The sequence below is a fragment of the Gouania willdenowi genome, chromosome 9 (assembly GCF_900634775.1).
Source record: "Gouania willdenowi chromosome 9, fGouWil2.1, whole genome shotgun sequence".
Classification (NCBI taxonomy): Eukaryota; Metazoa; Chordata; class Actinopteri; order Blenniiformes; family Gobiesocidae; genus Gouania; species Gouania willdenowi.
In genome coordinates, this window is record NC_041052.1 from 18107486 (window position 1) to 18126233 (window position 18748).

The following is an 18748-nucleotide window of genomic DNA, read 5'->3' on the forward strand; positions in this document are numbered from 1 at the left end:
GTTCAGGTGTTTTAGAGAAGTCCACCCCAGAAACAATTACATCCCTTCCCCTTGGAAAAGCAGATGAGACAATGATATCATCATCTACTCTTAAACCATCATTGCTCCCAGTCACAAACGAAACATCAGCAAGTACATCATCTTTTTCACAAAGTGCTTCAACTGTTGCATCTTCTACTGTTTTCAAATTTGATGTAGATGACATTACTAGTGGAACTACGATGGTAGAGTCCTCTCCTCGTGTGTTTGATTCAACAACAAAAACACCAACATCCGCATTCCAAAGCTCAACAAGTATTGATGGGTCTGGAGATGATTTCACTAATTTGAGTGAAGAGACAAGGCACTCATCAACTGCTGCCAGCTCCCCAGTTACTCCGACGTCAGATTCAGGCCTCATTCATGAATCTGAAACAGTTATTACTCCAGCTTCATCTCTTTTCAGCACTGAGAAACCAACATTACTGCCAGCAATAACAGAGGAGAGTGTTTCAGCAAATAGGTCTGAAAACTATTTGGTAATGACACAGCCAAGTTCTACTATTTCACCAATAGGCAAGGACACCATGACCGAAAACTCAACAGAATTTACCATCAAATCAAATGTTTCTTCAACAGCCACCTCACTGTACAGTACAGAAACACCATCTGCTTCATCAGATGTAAAAGAAGTCAGTGCTCAAACATATCAAACAGAAAAGATTTTGGTTAGTGAAGCTATCTTTGGGACTGTTAGCTCATCTGTTGTTGCACCACTTGATGAAGATGGTTCAGGTGTTTTAGAGAAGTCCACCCCAGAAACAATTACATCCCTTCCCCTTGGAAAAGCAGATGAGACAATGATATCATCATCTACTCTTAAACCATCATTGCTCCCAGTCACAATAGAAACAATAGCAAGTACATCATATTTTTCACAAAGTGCTTCAACTGCTGCATCCTCCAATGTTTTCAACTTTGATGAAGATGACATTACTAGTGGAACTACGATGGTAGAGTCCTCTCCTCGTGTGTTTGATTCAACAACAAAAACACCAACATCCGCATTCCAAAGCTCAACAAGTATTGATGGGTCTGGAGATGATTTCACTAATTTGAGTGAAGAGACAAGGCACTCATCAACTGCTGCCAGCTCCCCAGTTACTCCGACGTCAGATTCAGGCCTCATTCATGAATCTGAAACAGTTATTACTCCAGCTTCATCTCTTTTCAGCACTGAGAAACCAACATTACTGCCAGCAATAACAGAGGAGAGTGTTTCAGCAAATAGGTCTGAAAACTATTTGGTAATGACACAGCCAAGTTCTACTATTTCACCAATAGGCAAGGACACCATGACTGAAAAGTCAACAGAATTTACCATCAAATCAAATGTTTCTTCAACAGCCACCTCACTGTACAGTACAGAAACACCATCTGCTTCATCAGATGTAAAAGAAGTCAGTGCTCAAACATATCAAACAGAAAAGATTTTGGTTAGTGAAGCTATCTTTGGGACTGTTAGCTCATCTGTTGTTGCACCACTTGATGAAGATGGTTCAGGTGTTTTAGAGAAGTCCACCCCAGAAACAGTTACATCCCTTCCCCTTGGAAAAGCAGATGAGACAATGATATCATCATCTACTCTTAAACCATCATTGCTCCCAGTCACAAACGAAACATCAGCAAGTACATCATCTTTTTCACAAAGTGCTTCAACTGTTGCATCTTCTACTGTTTTCAAATTTGATGTAGATGACATTACTAGTGGAACTACGATGGTAGAGTCCTCTCCTCGTGTGTTTGATTCAACAACAAAAACACCAACATCCGCATTCCAAAGCTCAACAAGTATTGATGGGTCTGGAGATGATTTCACTAATTTGAGTGAAGAGACAAGGCACTCATCAACTGCTGCCAGCTCCCCAGTTACTCCAACGTCAGATTCAGGCCTCATTCATGAATCTGAAACAGTTATTACTCCAGCTTCATCTCTTTTCAGCACTGAGAAACCAACATTACTGCCAGCAATAACAGAGGAGAGTGTTTCAGCAAATAGGTCTGAAAACTATTTGGTAATGACACAGCCAAGTTCTACTATTTCACCAATAGGCAAGGACACCATGAGCGAAAAGTCAACAGAATATAGCATCAAATCAAATGTTTCTTCAACAGCCTCCTCACTGTACAGTACAGAAACACCATCTGCTTCATCAGATGTAAAGCAGGACAGTGCTCAAACATATCAAACAGAAAAGATTTTGGTTAGTGAAGCTATCTTTGGGACTGTTAGCTCATCTGTTGTTGCACCACTTGATGAAGATGGTTCAGGTGTTTTAGAGAAGTCCACTCCAGTAACAATTACATCCCTTCCGCTTGGAAAAGCAGATGAGACAATGATATCATCATCTACTCTTAAACCATCATTGCTCCCAGTCACAAAAGAAACATCAGCCAGTACATTATCTTTTTCACAAAGTGCTTCAACTGTTGCAACCTCTTCCTTTTTCAACATTGATGTAGATGACATTACTAGTGGAACTACGATAGTAGAGTCCTCTCCTCGTGTGTTTGATTCAACAACAAAAACACCAACATCCGCATTCCAAAGCTCAACAAGTATTGATGGGTCTGGAGATGATTTCACTAATTTGAGTGAAGAGACAAGGCACTCATCAACTGCTGCCAGCTCCCCAGTTACTCCAACGTCAGATTCAGGCCTCATCCATGAATCTGAAACAGTTATTACTACAGCTTCATCTCTTTTCAGCACTGAGAAACCAACATTACTGCCAGCAATAACAGAGGAGAGTGTTTCAGCAAATAGGTCTGAAAACTATTTGGTAATGACACAGCCAAGTTCTACTATTTCACCAATAGGCAAGGACACCATGACCGAAAACTCAACAGAATTTACCATCAAATCAAATGTTTCTTCAACAGCCACCTCACTGTACAGTACAGAAACACCATCTGCTTCATCAGATGTAAAAGAAGTCAGTGCTCAAACATATCAAACAGAAAAGATTTTGGTTAGTGAAGCTATCTTTGGGACTGTTAGCTCATCTGTTGTTGCACCACTTGATGAAGATGGTTCAGGTGTTTTAGAGAAGTCCACCCCAGAAACAATTACATCCCTTCCCCTTGGAAAAGCAGATGAGACAATGATATCATCATCTACTCTTAAACCATCATTGCTCCCAGTCACAAACGAAACATCAGCAAGTACATCATCTTTTTCACAAAGTGCTTCAACTGTTGCATCTTCTACTGTTTTCAAATTTGATGTAGATGACATTACTAGTGGAACTACGATGGTAGAGTCCTCTCCTCGTGTGTTTGATTCAACAACAAAAACACCAACATCCGCATTCCAAAGCTCAACAAGTATTGATGGGTCTGGAGATGATTTCACTAATTTGAGTGAAGAGACAAGGCACTCATCAACTGCTGCCAGCTCCCCAGTTACTCCGACGTCAGATTCAGGCCTCATTCATGAATCTGAAACAGTTATTACTCCAGCTTCATCTCTTTTCAGCACTGAGAAACCAACATTACTGCCAGCAATAACAGAGGAGAGTGTTTCAGCAAATAGGTCTGAAAACTATTTGGTAATGACACAGCCAAGTTCTACTATTTCACCAATAGGCAAGGACACCATGGCCGAAAACTCAACAGAATTTACCATCAAATCAAATGTTTCTTCAACAGCCACCTCACTGTACAGTACAGAAACACCATCTGCTTCATCAGATGTAAAAGAAGTCAGTGCTCAAACATATCAAACAGAAAAGATTTTGGTTAGTGAAGCTATCTTTGGGACTGTTAGCTCATCTGTTGTTGCACCACTTGATGAAGATGGTTCAGGTGTTTTAGAGAAGTCCACCCCAGAAACAATTACATCCCTTCCCCTTGGAAAAGCAGATGAGACAATGATATCATCATCTACTCTTAAACCATCATTGCTCCCAGTCACAATAGAAACAATAGCAAGTACATCATATTTTTCACAAAGTGCTTCAACTGCTGCATCCTCCAATGTTTTCAACTTTGATGAAGATGACATTACTAGTGGAACTACGATGGTAGAGTCCTCTCCTCGTGTGTTTGATTCAACAACAAAAACACCAACATCCGCATTCCAAAGCTCAACAAGTATTGATGGGTCTGGAGATGATTTCACTAATTTGAGTGAAGAGACAAGGCACTCATCAACTGCTGCCAGCTCCCCAGTTACTCCGACGTCAGATTCAGGCCTCATTCATGAATCTGAAACAGTTATTACTCCAGCTTCATCTCTTTTCAGCACTGAGAAACCAACATTACTGCCAGCAATAACAGAGGAGAGTGTTTCAGCAAATAGGTCTGAAAACTATTTGGTAATGACACAGCCAAGTTCTACTATTTCACCAATAGGCAAGGACACCATGACTGAAAAGTCAACAGAATTTACCATCAAATCAAATGTTTCTTCAACAGCCACCTCACTGTACAGTACAGAAACACCATCTGCTTCATCAGATGTAAAAGAAGTCAGTGCTCAAACATATCAAACAGAAAAGATTTTGGTTAGTGAAGCTATCTTTGGGACTGTTAGCTCATCTGTTGTTGCACCACTTGATGAAGATGGTTCAGGTGTTTTAGAGAAGTCCACCCCAGAAACAGTTACATCCCTTCCCCTTGGAAAAGCAGATGAGACAATGATATCATCATCTACTCTTAAACCATCATTGCTCCCAGTCACAAACGAAACATCAGCAAGTACATCATCTTTTTCACAAAGTGCTTCAACTGTTGCATCTTCTACTGTTTTCAACTTTGATGTAGATGACATTACTAGTGGAACTACGATGGTAGAGTCCTCTCCTCGTGTGTTTGATTCAACAACAAAAACACCAACATCCGCATTCCAAAGCTCAACAAGTATTGATGGGTCTGGAGATGATTTCACTAATTTGAGTGAAGAGACAAGGCACTCATCAACTGCTGCCAGCTCCCCAGTTACTCCAACGTCAGATTCAGGCCTCATTCATGAATCTGAAACAGTTATTACTCCAGCTTCATCTCTTTTCAGCACTGAGAAACCAACATTACTGCCAGCAATAACAGAGGAGAGTGTTTCAGCAAATAGGTCTGAAAACTATTTGGTAATGACACAGCCAAGTTCTACTATTTCACCAATAGGCAAGGACACCATGAGCGAAAAGTCAACAGAATATAGCATCAAATCAAATGTTTCTTCAACAGCCTCCTCACTGTACAGTACAGAAACACCATCTGCTTCATCAGATGTAAAGCAGGACAGTGCTCAAACATATCAAACAGAAAAGATTTTGGTTAGTGAAGCTATCTTTGGGACTGTTAGCTCATCTGTTGTTGCACCACTTGATGAAGATGGTTCAGGTGTTTTAGAGAAGTCCACTCCAGTAACAATTACATCCCTTCCGCTTGGAAAAGCAGATGAGACAATGATATCATCATCTACTCTTAAACCATCATTGCTCCCAGTCACAAAAGAAACATCAGCCAGTACATTATCTTTTTCACAAAGTGCTTCAACTGTTGCAACCTCTTCCTTTTTCAACATTGATGTAGATGACATTACTAGTGGAACTACGATAGTAGAGTCCTCTCCTCGTGTGTTTGATTCAACAACAAAAACACCAACATCCGCATTCCAAAGCTCAACAAGTATTGATGGGTCTGGAGATGATTTCACTAATTTGAGTGAAGAGACAAGGCACTCATCAACTGCTGCCAGCTCCCCAGTTACTCCAACGTCAGATTCAGGCCTCATCCATGAATCTGAAACAGTTATTACTACAGCTTCATCTCTTTTCAGCACTGAGAAACCAACATTACTGCCAGCAATAACCCAGGAGAGTGTTTCAACAAATAGGTCTGAAAACTATTTGGTAATGACACAGCCAAGTTCTACTATTTCACCAATAGGCAAGGACACCATGAGCGAAAATTCAACAGAATTTAACATCAAATCAAATGTTTCTTCAACAGCCTCCTCACTGTACAGTACAGAAACACCATCTGCTTCATCAGATGTTAAACAAGTCAGTGCTCAAACATATCAAACAGAAAAGATTTTGGTTAGTGAAGCTATCTTTGGGACTGTTAGCTCATCTGTTGTTGTACCACTTGATGAAGATGGTTCAGGTGTTTTAGACAAGTCCACCCCAGAAACAATTACATCCCTTCCCCTTGGAAAAGCAGATGAGACAATGATCTCATCATCTACTCTTAAACCATCATTGCTCCCAGTCACAAAAGAAACATCAGCCAGTACATCATCTTTTTCACAAAGTGCTTCAACTGTTGCATCCTCTTCCTTTTTCAACATTGATGTAGATGACATTACTAGTGGAACTACGATGGTAGAGTCCTCTCCTCGTGTGTTTGATTCAACAACAAAAACACCAACATCTGCATTCCAAAGCTCAACAAGTATTGATGGGTCTGGAGATGATTTCACTAATTTCAGTGAAGAGACAAGGCACTCATCAACTGCTGCCAGCTCTCCACATACTCCAACGTCAGATTCAAGCCTCACTTATGAATCTGAAACAGTTATTACTCCAGCTTCATCTCTTTTCAGCACTGAGAAACCAACATTACTGCCAGCAATAACCCAGGAGAGTGTTTCAGCAAATAGGTCTGAAAACTATTTGGTAATGACACAGCCAAGTTCTACTATTTCACCAATAGGCAAGGACACCATGAGCGAAAAGTCAACAAAATTTAACATCAAATCAAATGATTCTTCAACAGCCACCTCACTGTACAGTACAGAAACACCATCTGCTTCATCAGATGTTAAACAAGTCAGTGCTCAAACATATCAAACAGAAAAGATTTTGGTTAGTGAAGCTGTCTTTGGGACTGTTAGCTCTTCTGTTGTTGCACCACTTGATGAAAATGGTTCAGGTGTTTTAGAGAAGTCCACCCCAGAAACAATTACATCCCTTCCGCTCGGAAAAGCAGATGAGACAATGATATCATCATCTACTCTTAAACCATCATTGCTCCCAGTCACAAACGAAACATCAGCAAGTACATCATCTTTTTCACAAAGTGCTTCAACTGTTGCATCTTCTACTGTTTTCAACTTTGATAAAGATGACATTACTAGTGGAACTACGATGGTAGAGTCCTCTCCTCGTGTGTTTGATTCAACAACAAAAACACCAACATCCGCATTCCAAAGCTCAACAAGTATTGATGGGTCTGGAGATGATTTTACTAATTTGAGTGAAGAGACAAGGCACTCATCAACTGCTGCCAGCTCCCCAGTTACTCCAACGTCAGATTCAGGCCTCATCCATGCATCTGAAACAGTTATTAGTACAGCTTCATCTCTTTTCAGCACTGAGAAACCAACATTACTGCCAGCAATAACCCAGGAGAGTGTTTCAACAAATAGGTCTGAAAACTATTTGGTAATGACACAGCCAAGTTCTACTATTTCACCAATAGGCAAGGACACCATGAGAGAAAAGTCAACAGAATTTACCATCAAATCAAATGTTTCTTCAACAGCCACCTCACTGTACAGTACAGAAACACCATCTGCTTCATCAGATGTAAAAGAAGTCAGTGCTCAAACATATCAAACAGAAAATATTTTGGTTAGTGAAGCTATTTTTGGGACTGTCAGCTCATCCAGTGTTTCACCACTTGATGAAAATGGTTCAGGTGTTTCAGAGAAGTCAACCCTAGAAACAATTACATCATTTCCGCTTGGAAAAGCAGATGAGACAAAAATACCATCTTCTACTTTTAAACCATCATTGCTCCCAGTCACAAAAGAAACATCAGCAAGTACATCATCTTTTTCACAAAGTGCTTCAACTGTTGCATCTTCTACTGTTTTCAACTTTGACGAAGATGACATTACTAGTGGAACTACAATGGTAGAGTCCTCTCCTCGTGTGTTTGATTCAACAACAAAAACACCAGCATCCGCATTCCAAAGCTCAACAAGTATTGATGGGTCTGAAAATGATTTCACTGATTTGAGCGAAGAGTCAAGGCACTCATCAACTGCTGCCAGCTCTCCAGTTACTCCAACGTCAGATTCAGGCCCTACCCTTGAATCTGAAACAGTTATTACTACAGCTTTGAAGCCCACAGTAAGTGATTCTACAATAACCACAAGTACCGATATAATCACAACTTCTCAACCTTTGGTAATTCCCAGTGTTACAATATTTACTTCCCAAGACACCACAACTTACATTGACATGGAGAGTTCGAGTGGTTTATCAGATGAAGAGGACTCAGAGTCAACTTCAGATGGATCTGGTGGAGAGATTTCAATAGAGTTAACAACACAAGCTTATCAAGAATTTACCGTGGCTACAAATATGACTGAAATATATGAAACTGGGAGTGTGTCAGAGTCTGTGAACTTTGTACAGACAACTCCGTCTTCTTCGACAATGAGAACTGAGATTGACAACTCTGAGCAGGGCAGTGGAATATTTGAAGATGACAGTTTACTGACTCACATTGATGATTCAAATACGGCTTTACCAGCAACAACTTATGCTGCAAAACCTGCAACATCTTCTCTAGCTGTAGAATATTCTTACAGTACTGAGAAACAGATATTGTCCTCTTCAATAGCTCAGGGAAGTTCAACTTCATCTTCTCTGCCTACTGTGGACTTCGACATTAGCAAACACCCCTTTTTAGTTGAATCAGTAACATCATCTACATATCCAACTGAACTAGTTAGTAGTACCAGGAAATCCTCAGCAGGCACAAGCTCAATGTTTACAGGAGTTAATTCAGTTTCTCAACCTATTGAAAAACCTACAAGTGTGGATGGTACAGTAATGTTATCACACACTTCAAAGAAACCAGCTATTACAACAACCCTTGAAATCACAACTGCTGATAACACAAGTGCAGTTTCATCCCTCTTCAGCACTGAGAAAACAACTGCCCCTTTTGAAAGCAAAACCATCCCAATTTCAAAAGTCACTGTCAGTGAACCTTTTATCTACAGCACCAAGAAGCCAACCATAATAACTTCTTTGCTTATTACGCAGCCAGCTAGCTCATATCTTTTGCCATCAGATAATTTCACTTCAGCAACAGATTTAACTTCATCAGAGGGAAAGAGATCTAGTGATCAAACCATGGGGACATTAAACTCAAAGGCAGTCGCAAAGGAGACAGTTACTTTTGGAGAAGCAGCAGGTGAAACAGAAACTTTTGTGTCCGTCACACCAATGTCAGATGAACATATTTCATTCCAAGACAGTAAAATTACCTCAGATACTGAAATGTCAATTACTACTGGGACAACTATGGTTCCGGTTACAACAACTGGGAAAGATCAGCTCTTTGGGGCTGAGCTCATTTCATCACAGACTGCTGAAACTTTAACAAGTCTTAACACTGTGGCTGACTATAACACAGTAAGCACTAAAAGGGAACCAACGCAGCATGAATACACCTCATCTTCTCCAATTCCTACCATTATTTATCATAGTATCACTGACCAACAGGTTATCATTGTTACTCCCAGTAGCAGCCAAGACATGACTGACCTGACAAAACAAACTCCTACTATGGTACTACATGTGTCTAAACCATCCAGCACTTCGGGAATATTCACAGAGGGTACAAAAGACAAAGATTTGTTCACTACCATGAAGGACAGCAAAACGGCGGCGACCAGCCATTCCTCTGAGATTATTATTCAAGACAACAAAATTATTGATGCTGATACTACTTCTTTAGTTCCCTCATCATCAATTCACCCTACCATTCTGACAGAGGAAGCTGGGGGTGTCACTGCAATCTCAATGACACCAACATTGGAGGCAATAGAAGAAGAAGGTTCAGGAACTGTTGATTCTTTTAAATTCATACCAACTGCACATGGAACTCTGAGCCCTAATTCATTATTTGATTCCTCAACTTCTGAACATTCATCGTCCACTTTGAGGTCACAAAGCAGTGAGCTGTCATTCACTGTCAGTCCTCTACACAGTACCTTAAAAGCAGACCAAATTCTGGCCTCAGTGACAATATCTCCTACCCACCACAGAGATACGTTTTCCACAACAAGCATTCCAGATGTTGCTAGTTTATGGGTTTCTTCAGACGGGACCACAGACAGCAAAGATGTTACATCTAAGAAGCTGAAAGCCACACCACCCTCGTCTTTGACTAGCACAGAAAAACCGACCACAATCCCACTAATGGTACAACCTCAAAAGACAGTAGAAGAAAAAGTATCATCAGTTTCATCACCTACTGATGGAGCAATTTCATTGTCAGCACATGACAGAACCAACTCCATGCACGTTAAGGAATCTCTTTCCTCATCCACCATGTTACCTTTACAACACACACCTGAAACTGATGTCAAAGTTCAGTTTGTTACTACCTTTGTTCCACAACCAGACACAACACAATTTGAAGTTGCTTTTCAACAGGCCCGATCTGAGATTACATTTACTCATCATCCCCATATTCACAGCTCATTTGACATAATATCTACAGGAACAGTCCGCCCTACAATGTTTACAGAAGAGTTTAAGCAAGACTTTGACCGCAATGATATGACACCCCAGAGTGATTTCTCTACCCAGGATGCAAATGAAGCTTCTAAGGTGGAATCTACTAAGTCAAGTTTATTAGAAACTTCAACAGAGACTACAAAAGACCACACAAAAGATCAAACTTCTCAATTTTCAACAATAGCATCATTGTCAAGCACGGAAAGTACTCTGGTTGTTTCCACTTCAGATGTTAAGACATCTTCTGAAAGTGAGGAGATAATTGTACCAACTAAACAAAGTCCTGGTATCAGTTCAATTTCAGAAGACTACCCAGATGAGTTTGTGGATTATTCAACACCATTTAACGAAGCTTCAGATCCCATGAAAGTTGAATCTGTTCCTCACAGCAATCGGCCTACAACACAGGAGAGAGGCATTTTCACACCTACCCCATTTGCTGTTCCTCAACCATCCGTGAGTACACATTTTGACTCACTTGGAGGAAATTCAGAGGAAAATGTCACCAGGTCACATGGAGAAGCGGCTGCTATTACTGACATGGCATCAACTCCAATGGGTGCAGTACAAATTTATAGTTCTGAGAGTGGTTCGGGAAGCTCAGAAGAGGGTGAGAGCACACACAGCTTTGTTACACTAAGTGCTGACAGTATCAAGAACACCTCATCTGAGTTTCTGTTTAGCACGACAAAATTACCCGTTATTCCTAGGCTTGCTGCTGAGAGCAAATCTGATACTTCTGAAAGTTCATCAGTGAACATTGATGACACAACTAAAGAGCTGGTGATGACAAAGATGCCAACAGCGCAGAACATGGCTGAACAATCCCTTTCCCCACATGAAGCCCAAACAGTGAACCAAATAGATGCTACAACACCTTCCAAAACTGACAATAGTGGTATTGGTACCACAACATCTGTGCCTCTTCTTTTCAAATCTACCAGAGAGTACACAGCAATGTCACCATCTGGGGAGCATAGACAACTAGGATCAGTCCTCTCTGTAAGCACTACATCATCTTCTTTAACTGAAAACAAAGCAGACGACAGCATGACTGAACTACCTTCACTCGTTGAAGGACATCCACCAAATAAAATGGGGACAACAACTGCAGTACCTTATACAGGAGTTGACCTGGGCCATATTGATTTTGGTGAGGCTGTTGAAATTCCAGGTACGTTTTTTAATTTTTAACTGAAATTGACTCTTTCAGCTTAAAGTGTAATGACAATTCATTTACTTTTATTTTGCAATTTTGTCACAGAAATGTATTCATGCAAAGAAAACATCTGTCTGAATGGAGGATCCTGCTACAGGAGTGGAAGCACTTATTCCTGTAACTGTGCTGCTGGTTATGGTGGTTTTCGATGTGAAACAGGTGGGACTGACATTCAGGAAATCAATAATTCGCTTTTAATTCAACTGAAAAATTATGTTGTACCAATATATCTAAACATTTTCCTTTTTTCCTCTGAAGACATCGATGAGTGTCATCCCAACCCTTGTCGCAATGGAGGTACATGTATTGATGGTCTGGCTTCCTTCACTTGTGTGTGTCTCCCGAGCTACTCTGGCAAGCATTGTGAAGAGGGTAAGTGTGTAGTTCACCTAAAGGGCCGCCTGAACCACTTCTTCCTGAGTATCCAGTATCAAGCCATTTAAAATCTGATATAGCTTGTTCTAGACATCCATTTTAATTGCAGACTGAGCTCACATTGATACAGTGATTAAAAAAAACTAAACAGAATATCACATTTTATTATGTAAGTCCCTTTCATTTGACACTTCTATTATTTTCATGTCAACACTAAACTCCTGGATAAAATCCAAGAAAAGGCATAATACACATCATTTTTTTAATTTTTAAATTTTTTAAATTTTTCTACTTTATCTGCGCATGCTGTCGGAGGTCAACACTACAAGAAGTGCAATCTTTTTAAGACAACAATGCGCATTTTGTTATTGCAATTAAATAAATGAATTTTTTTTATTACATAATTGTGATCATCACCAGCCCTCCCTAAGGAAGGGTAAGAAATGCAAAGGGAAAATATAAAAAGAGAGGGCGGTGTTACACCTAAGTGAGGGGGAATGGAACAGGAAAGAGGGAGTCAGGGTAGGAAAATGGAAGGGGTGGGGAAGAGTCGAGCATATCATTTTCATGTTTCTCTGATGTGTTACTTTTGTTACAAACACCGTCTTTATCACATCACATTTACTACTTTATAACTTGTTTCCAAAAAACCCTTAGTCTCTAATAGCTTTTGGGATAAACTAAGCTCCACTGAGTTTATTTTACAGTTCCGACACTTTTCAGACACTCAGACATCTGACATGGATAATATGCTACTCTCTGTATCACATGAACTACTGCAGAAAAGTAAAAAAAATTCTTCACTTTTAGAAAAAAGAAGGCTCATAACATGTTTTCGGTGAGAGAGTATGAAATCCCAAGGCGTCACACGATAGAGCTCATTTTTCTTGACCAATGGCTACGCCCTAAATTTTGTCTGGATCACTAATCAGGGAATCTCACGCGTAATGTTTGTTTGGAAACAGCTGCTGTCTGAGCTAGTTTTTCCAGAAGAAGAAAAATTAGAAAGAAACAACTACAAAAAAAGAGCTACTCCTGTTTCTCCAAGGCTGAATCTAGGAAGTGAATAGATTTAAAAGCAGACATCATGTTGATGTGTAAATTATGTGTTAGGAGTAGGATGTGTCTTTAGTTTCACAGTTAATCAGAAATTGGACTCCAATTGGAAAAGGTATTTCCAAATAGAAAGCTGTCGTAAAATGATTGGTGGATAAACAGGGAACATAATCTAAAGGACATCTGGTTTATACAGTAATGTTGTCTTTATAATACAGTTGCTTCATTTTAAACCATGTATCGCTTTCTCTCTCTCTCTGTTTCATTAGATACAGAGACATGTGACTACGGGTGGCATAAGTTCCAAGGACACTGCTACAGGTACTTCCATCAGAGACGAAGCTGGGACATAGCAGAGAGAGAGTGTCGCATGCACGGAGCTCATCTTACCAGCATCTTGACTTATGAAGAGCAACACTTTGTAAACCGTGAGTTGATGAAAATATACAGAACAGCAAAAAATATCGTATTTGATTGGAAGGTTTTAGAATATAAAGTGCTTAACAGGAGTTTTGTTCTCAGGGATGCAACTGTTTAGTAAATATCATCTTAATGTGTGAACAAAATATCTCTGATTATTATTAATAATAACAAAATGTCTCTATGTTTCTAAAAAATGCGTGTGGTGAAAGAAAAGCCAAATGTTATCTGTCTCCCCCTTGATTGCGTTGTAGGCTTTGGACAGGACTACCAATGGATTGGCTTGAATGATAAGATGTTTGACAACGACTTCCGCTGGACCGATGGCAGCTCCATAGTAAGATCAATTGTCTTACATATTTCTGTTTCAACAAACACAGGGCAGAGGGACTGTATGCATATTTGCAGCTGGGGTGGGAGACGGCTACAGTCATGCAGGCAGAGCTGTGATGACTGTCCTAATGACGCACTCATCTCTGCCTCACATCTCTCCACCCTGGTTACGCCTCTGGTAATAATTTGGGCGTAGAACATGCATTAAAGCATCGGTTAAAAAGAGTGTAGGCCAGAGGATGTAACTCTAAACGCTGCATCAATGTAAGATGTAAAAAATATGAGGCGTGAAGGGTGGATTGTGTGTTCCTTTGAAAGGCACTGTATATTTTTAACTGTAACGCTTTAAGTGTATATTTATTGTAAAAGCAGAAGCTTCTCTAGATAGTTCCAGCAATAATAATTTTGTCTTCTTTTGAATAGTATTGAGGTGTAGTTTATTCAGACAAGGTTTTTCAGGAAATGTTTGTCTCCTGACATGTTTTGACTGTTCCTTTGAAGTTTCACTTGACTTCCATGTAATAGTTCCAGCGAGAGTAATTTTAATCCTTTTTTTGGATATTAAGTATATTAAGTCATGTCAGGAGAAAACATTTCCTTAAAAACCTTTTCTGACTAAACAAAACCTCAACTTAGCTTCTCTAGATGTTACTTGACAGACAAATGGTCATTTACAATGTGTATTCGCGTGGTATAGAAAGATGCTCTGAATTCCCTCACTTCAAAGCTGATTCCAAGCAGCTGAGAGACGATGGGAGGAAAAATAAACCTCTTCTGGGTCAAAAGATGAGCCTCCTGCAGGGGACAGGGGGGCGGGTGTGAGTGACACTGTGTGGACTGGAGTTTGGCAGGCGTAGACAGGTATGGTCGGCCTCCATCCATCTCTGCTCATGAGACGGTCCAGCCATGGGGCAGCCAGCTCGGGGGCAGGGTCACCAAATAAACAGAGACACAGATGGACATCACCTGTGCTCGGCTGAAGAAAGGAAAGGAAAGCCTGACATGAAACCGTCCTGGGGGTCTGTGTGGGTGGTCAGCTTCAGGGGATTTGGATATAATCCATAAAATGTATTTTAAACAATTGAGAACCATTTCTGTTTAGAGGACAAGGAATACAAAAATTACCTCTTCATTGAAGCACACAAGCTAACACATAATCGTCTTTTAAACATTAATCAAAGATATTTTTGTTGTTGCTTTAAGTGGAGAATGCAAAGCCCCCTGAGCAGTTGATTTGTTGCACATTTTGTTTGAGTTGGGCAGGAAGTTTATATAATGACAGAGTAGCACAGCCTGAGGCTGTGATTGGAGGGGGGGGGGTTAACTGTTTGAACCTGTAATGTGCTGAGAGACTGCAGGTAGCATCCACTGAAGCAGGAATGGCCCACAGCAACTCAGCTGGTTGAACAAGTAAATGTATGTAAAGTAGACAAACCTTAGCCTTGTTATTCATGCTCACGTTACAATAAGTTCATCATATTTATTTGCAAATTACAATACAGTTCTTATGGCATAACCAGTAACAAGAAAGGCTCATTTGCTTTCTATGAATTCTTTTCTTGAACAGAATTTGAAAGGGCATGAACGTTTGTGGTGTTTCAGAAAACTCCACCCTCTTGTGGAGAAAGAATAAACTACAATTACTTCTTTTTCTTTTGCACCTTTAGTGGCTTAAAAGGAATAAATACACCTACCAGAAAAGTAACAACTTCTGTTAATATTGCAATTCATATCAATAGCAACAGTGTCCCACTCATTGAGAAATGAATCCCTCATGCTGGACAAATTACCTCACGCTCTGCTATGTGCAATATGTAAATTCAACTCAGGTTATATTTATTTAAATATCTTTTTGTTGAGTACACTTGTGTTCTTTCCTTGTTTTTCACCTTTATTTATACTGTCTTGGCTGATTTGTTGTTCGTAATTACTTTCAATCTGACTCTGGGTTCTCGCACGAGAATTCCATTGTACCTGTTCTTTTTCAAATGTCCATTTGGCAATAAACTAGATTGTATTGTATTGTATTGTATTCTGTTACAATCCATTCTCGAACAGATCTTACAAATGATACAAATGTGTGTTTTAGCAATATGAAAACTGGAGACCCAACCAGCCAGACAGCTTTTTCTCCACTGGTGAGGATTGTGTTGTGATGATCTGGCACGAGGACGGTCAGTGGAATGATGTCCCATGCAACTACCACCTCACCTACACCTGCAAAAAGGGCACAGGTAAAGCAAAGGCAGCTAATATACACAATCTATGATCTATAGAATAGAATAAACCTTTATTGATCCCCAGAGGGGACATTCACACCTTGCAGCAACACCATAGAATAGCAAAAATAAACAGTAAGAACAAAAATAAATACCAACATAGGATAAAATGCAAATATATAACTGTGGGACAGACATTTATTATACTAGAAAAAGGTAAAAATGTAGGTAAAGGTAAAATTTTAAACAAAAACAAAACAACAATGGTAAGAATATATAATGCGATGGTAAATTATAGCATTTTAATGTGTTTTTTTCCCTTCCAGTGGCCTGCAATCAACCTCCTTTAGTGGAGAACGCTCGTACATTTGGGATGAAACATGAAAGATATGAGATTAATTCCCTAGTGATGTACCAATGTCGCTCTGGCTTCATTCAGAGGCATGTCCCAACCATTCGTTGCCGTGGAGATGGAAGATGGGATATTCCTAGAATTACCTGCATGAGCCGTAAGTGAACCTAAAAAAAGCTCTTGACGAGTGTCTTTCAGTGAAACTCATATGATACTGTCATCTTTCCTCTCGGACAGCATCAAACTATCAGAGGATCTACATCAGAAAACATCAGCATAAAACCATCTTCAGCATTAACAGTCTCAAAACGTGGCCCAATGAAGCTTTCCGACTGCACCACCAGCGTTACCGGGGAAGAAGAGACAGAACAGAACATAAACGGAGGAAAGTGTGATTGTTAAACGTGGTGCAGCTTCCTCAAGACATTTGCAATGAGACACATCCGGTGGTTGTGTCGACAGAAAAGGAAAAATAGGGGGAAAACTAAAAAAAGAATAACATGCAGTTTGAAAGGCAGTGAACTCTTTAAAAGGGCCTTTTACATGATGAGGATACAGAACTCTTCTCATCAAAGGACCCTATTTTCTACCAGTGCCAAGGTGGATTTGATAAACTTTCTGGTGGATACTGGAAAAGCAACAACTATTCTCATTGTTTTAAAAAAAAACTGTATTATTATTTTTTCTTTGGCATCACACTGACTATTATTAATGAGTTTACAACAACCTGTCATAGAGAAATCACAACATAGGCTAGCTATGGCTAATGGCTAGCCAATTATGAAAAGCTAGCCCATTAGCTCTGACATTTTCTCCTCATAAAGGAAGGAATTATGTTGTCCAGTTGAAACTTGAATTTCATTTTTATTAATGCAATAATGGGAATAAGGTACAGATATTTCTGCTATAATCAATCCCTGGTTTAATCAATAAATGCAGCAGTTCTCTTTGGCCTATTTGACCAAAGGCTAACCACATGGAATAATAGGTTTAGAGCTGATATATTTATATTTTGTGATCAATAACACATGTTAGATACATTTTCTGCTATCACTATAGATTCTCACTGAAGGCAGCTTTTGATTCATAAATGGACCACCTTACATTTTGTATGGCTCTGAGTGAAAGAAACCTGTGACATTTTAAATGTTTAGAAAATGATATAAAATCATAATACAGTTTTAAATGGATAATTACTTTTTCGGTACTTACAAGTTTTTTTTTTTAAATAAACCTTTATTCACAGATGGTAATTCAAATTAAATGTGGCAGGGATTGCCTGTGAAAACATATGTACCTTGTCATCTCAAGGACCTTTTCTTATTACTGATGTTATTGTTCTTTGATTGTTTTAATGGCATTATACAGTTTAAATTAGCCATTGAAAGAATGTATCATGTATGACATTTAGAAAGATTTGAATATATCAGGTTCCATGTGTATTTATGATTTTAAAGCTGTTTTTAATCTCCTTAATTGTCAACAGGTAAACATATGATGGTGTCACTTGTTCACAGCAGTGTATGATCCACTCTTTACCGCCAACCATAGTACAGAGAACAGTAATGGTCACATCAGTCACTTAGCTGCTCCTCATTAACAAAGCATTTGGATGTGGATTGTATTTTGTTTCTCTCATTAACAAAGCATTTGGATGTGGATTGTATTTTGTTTCTCTAAAGTTTTTCCAAGAGAAATATTGTTTTGTTTCATTTGCCTGTGAATGTCAATGTTTTTGTCTTGATGTGCACATGATATAATTTTGTATTTATAGCAGTTTTTTTTTTTTTTTTTTTTTTCTCGTTGCGAGTGTCTGGGATGTGTGTCAATTTTTGAAAGAGCTGTTTTGTAAGAGTTAATTCATATACAATAAACATTTAATTTGGACTCAGCTGTTTGTCTTAGTTACACTGTGTAACCTTTTAACTCATGTTGGAGCTTTCTCTGATATTTCAATTTGTGAGTGAAGACATTAAGTGGACAAGTAACATGTCTTTTAGGCCAAAAAAAAAAAAAAAGTAGTGAGGGCATTTTACCAGCAGGCAGTGCTGTAAGACTAAATCCTGAATGTCAGTATTTCTGTGCCTTTTCCTACACAAAGCAAGAGCCAAGATCCTAATATTGTGTCATACTTGAAAGGAATATAACATATTTTACCTTATTAAAGCATTACACATGAAACACACATCGCCAAGTCTTGCACAAACATCAAACACTTCTGAAAAAGTCATGAGACATGCTTTAT

General features: G+C 39.3%; 1 protein-coding gene across 1 annotated transcript in view; it reads left to right on the forward strand.

Moving 5' to 3' along the window:
- vcana (versican a) overlaps positions 1–18267 on the forward strand; it is a 50738-nt gene extending 32471 nt beyond the window's left edge. Inside the window, exons 6-12 of the mRNA XM_028457025.1 lie at positions 11794–11907; positions 12007–12120; positions 13449–13607; positions 13854–13936; positions 16022–16166; positions 16478–16660; positions 16741–18267. Of these exons, the coding sequence (XP_028312826.1) occupies positions 11794–11907; positions 12007–12120; positions 13449–13607; positions 13854–13936; positions 16022–16166; positions 16478–16660; positions 16741–16898 (956 nt within the window). The 3' untranslated portion in view covers positions 16899–18267. The remainder of the gene's footprint in view (positions 1–11793; positions 11908–12006; positions 12121–13448; positions 13608–13853; positions 13937–16021; positions 16167–16477; positions 16661–16740) is intronic.
- The last annotated feature ends 481 nt before the right edge of the window (positions 18268–18748 follow it).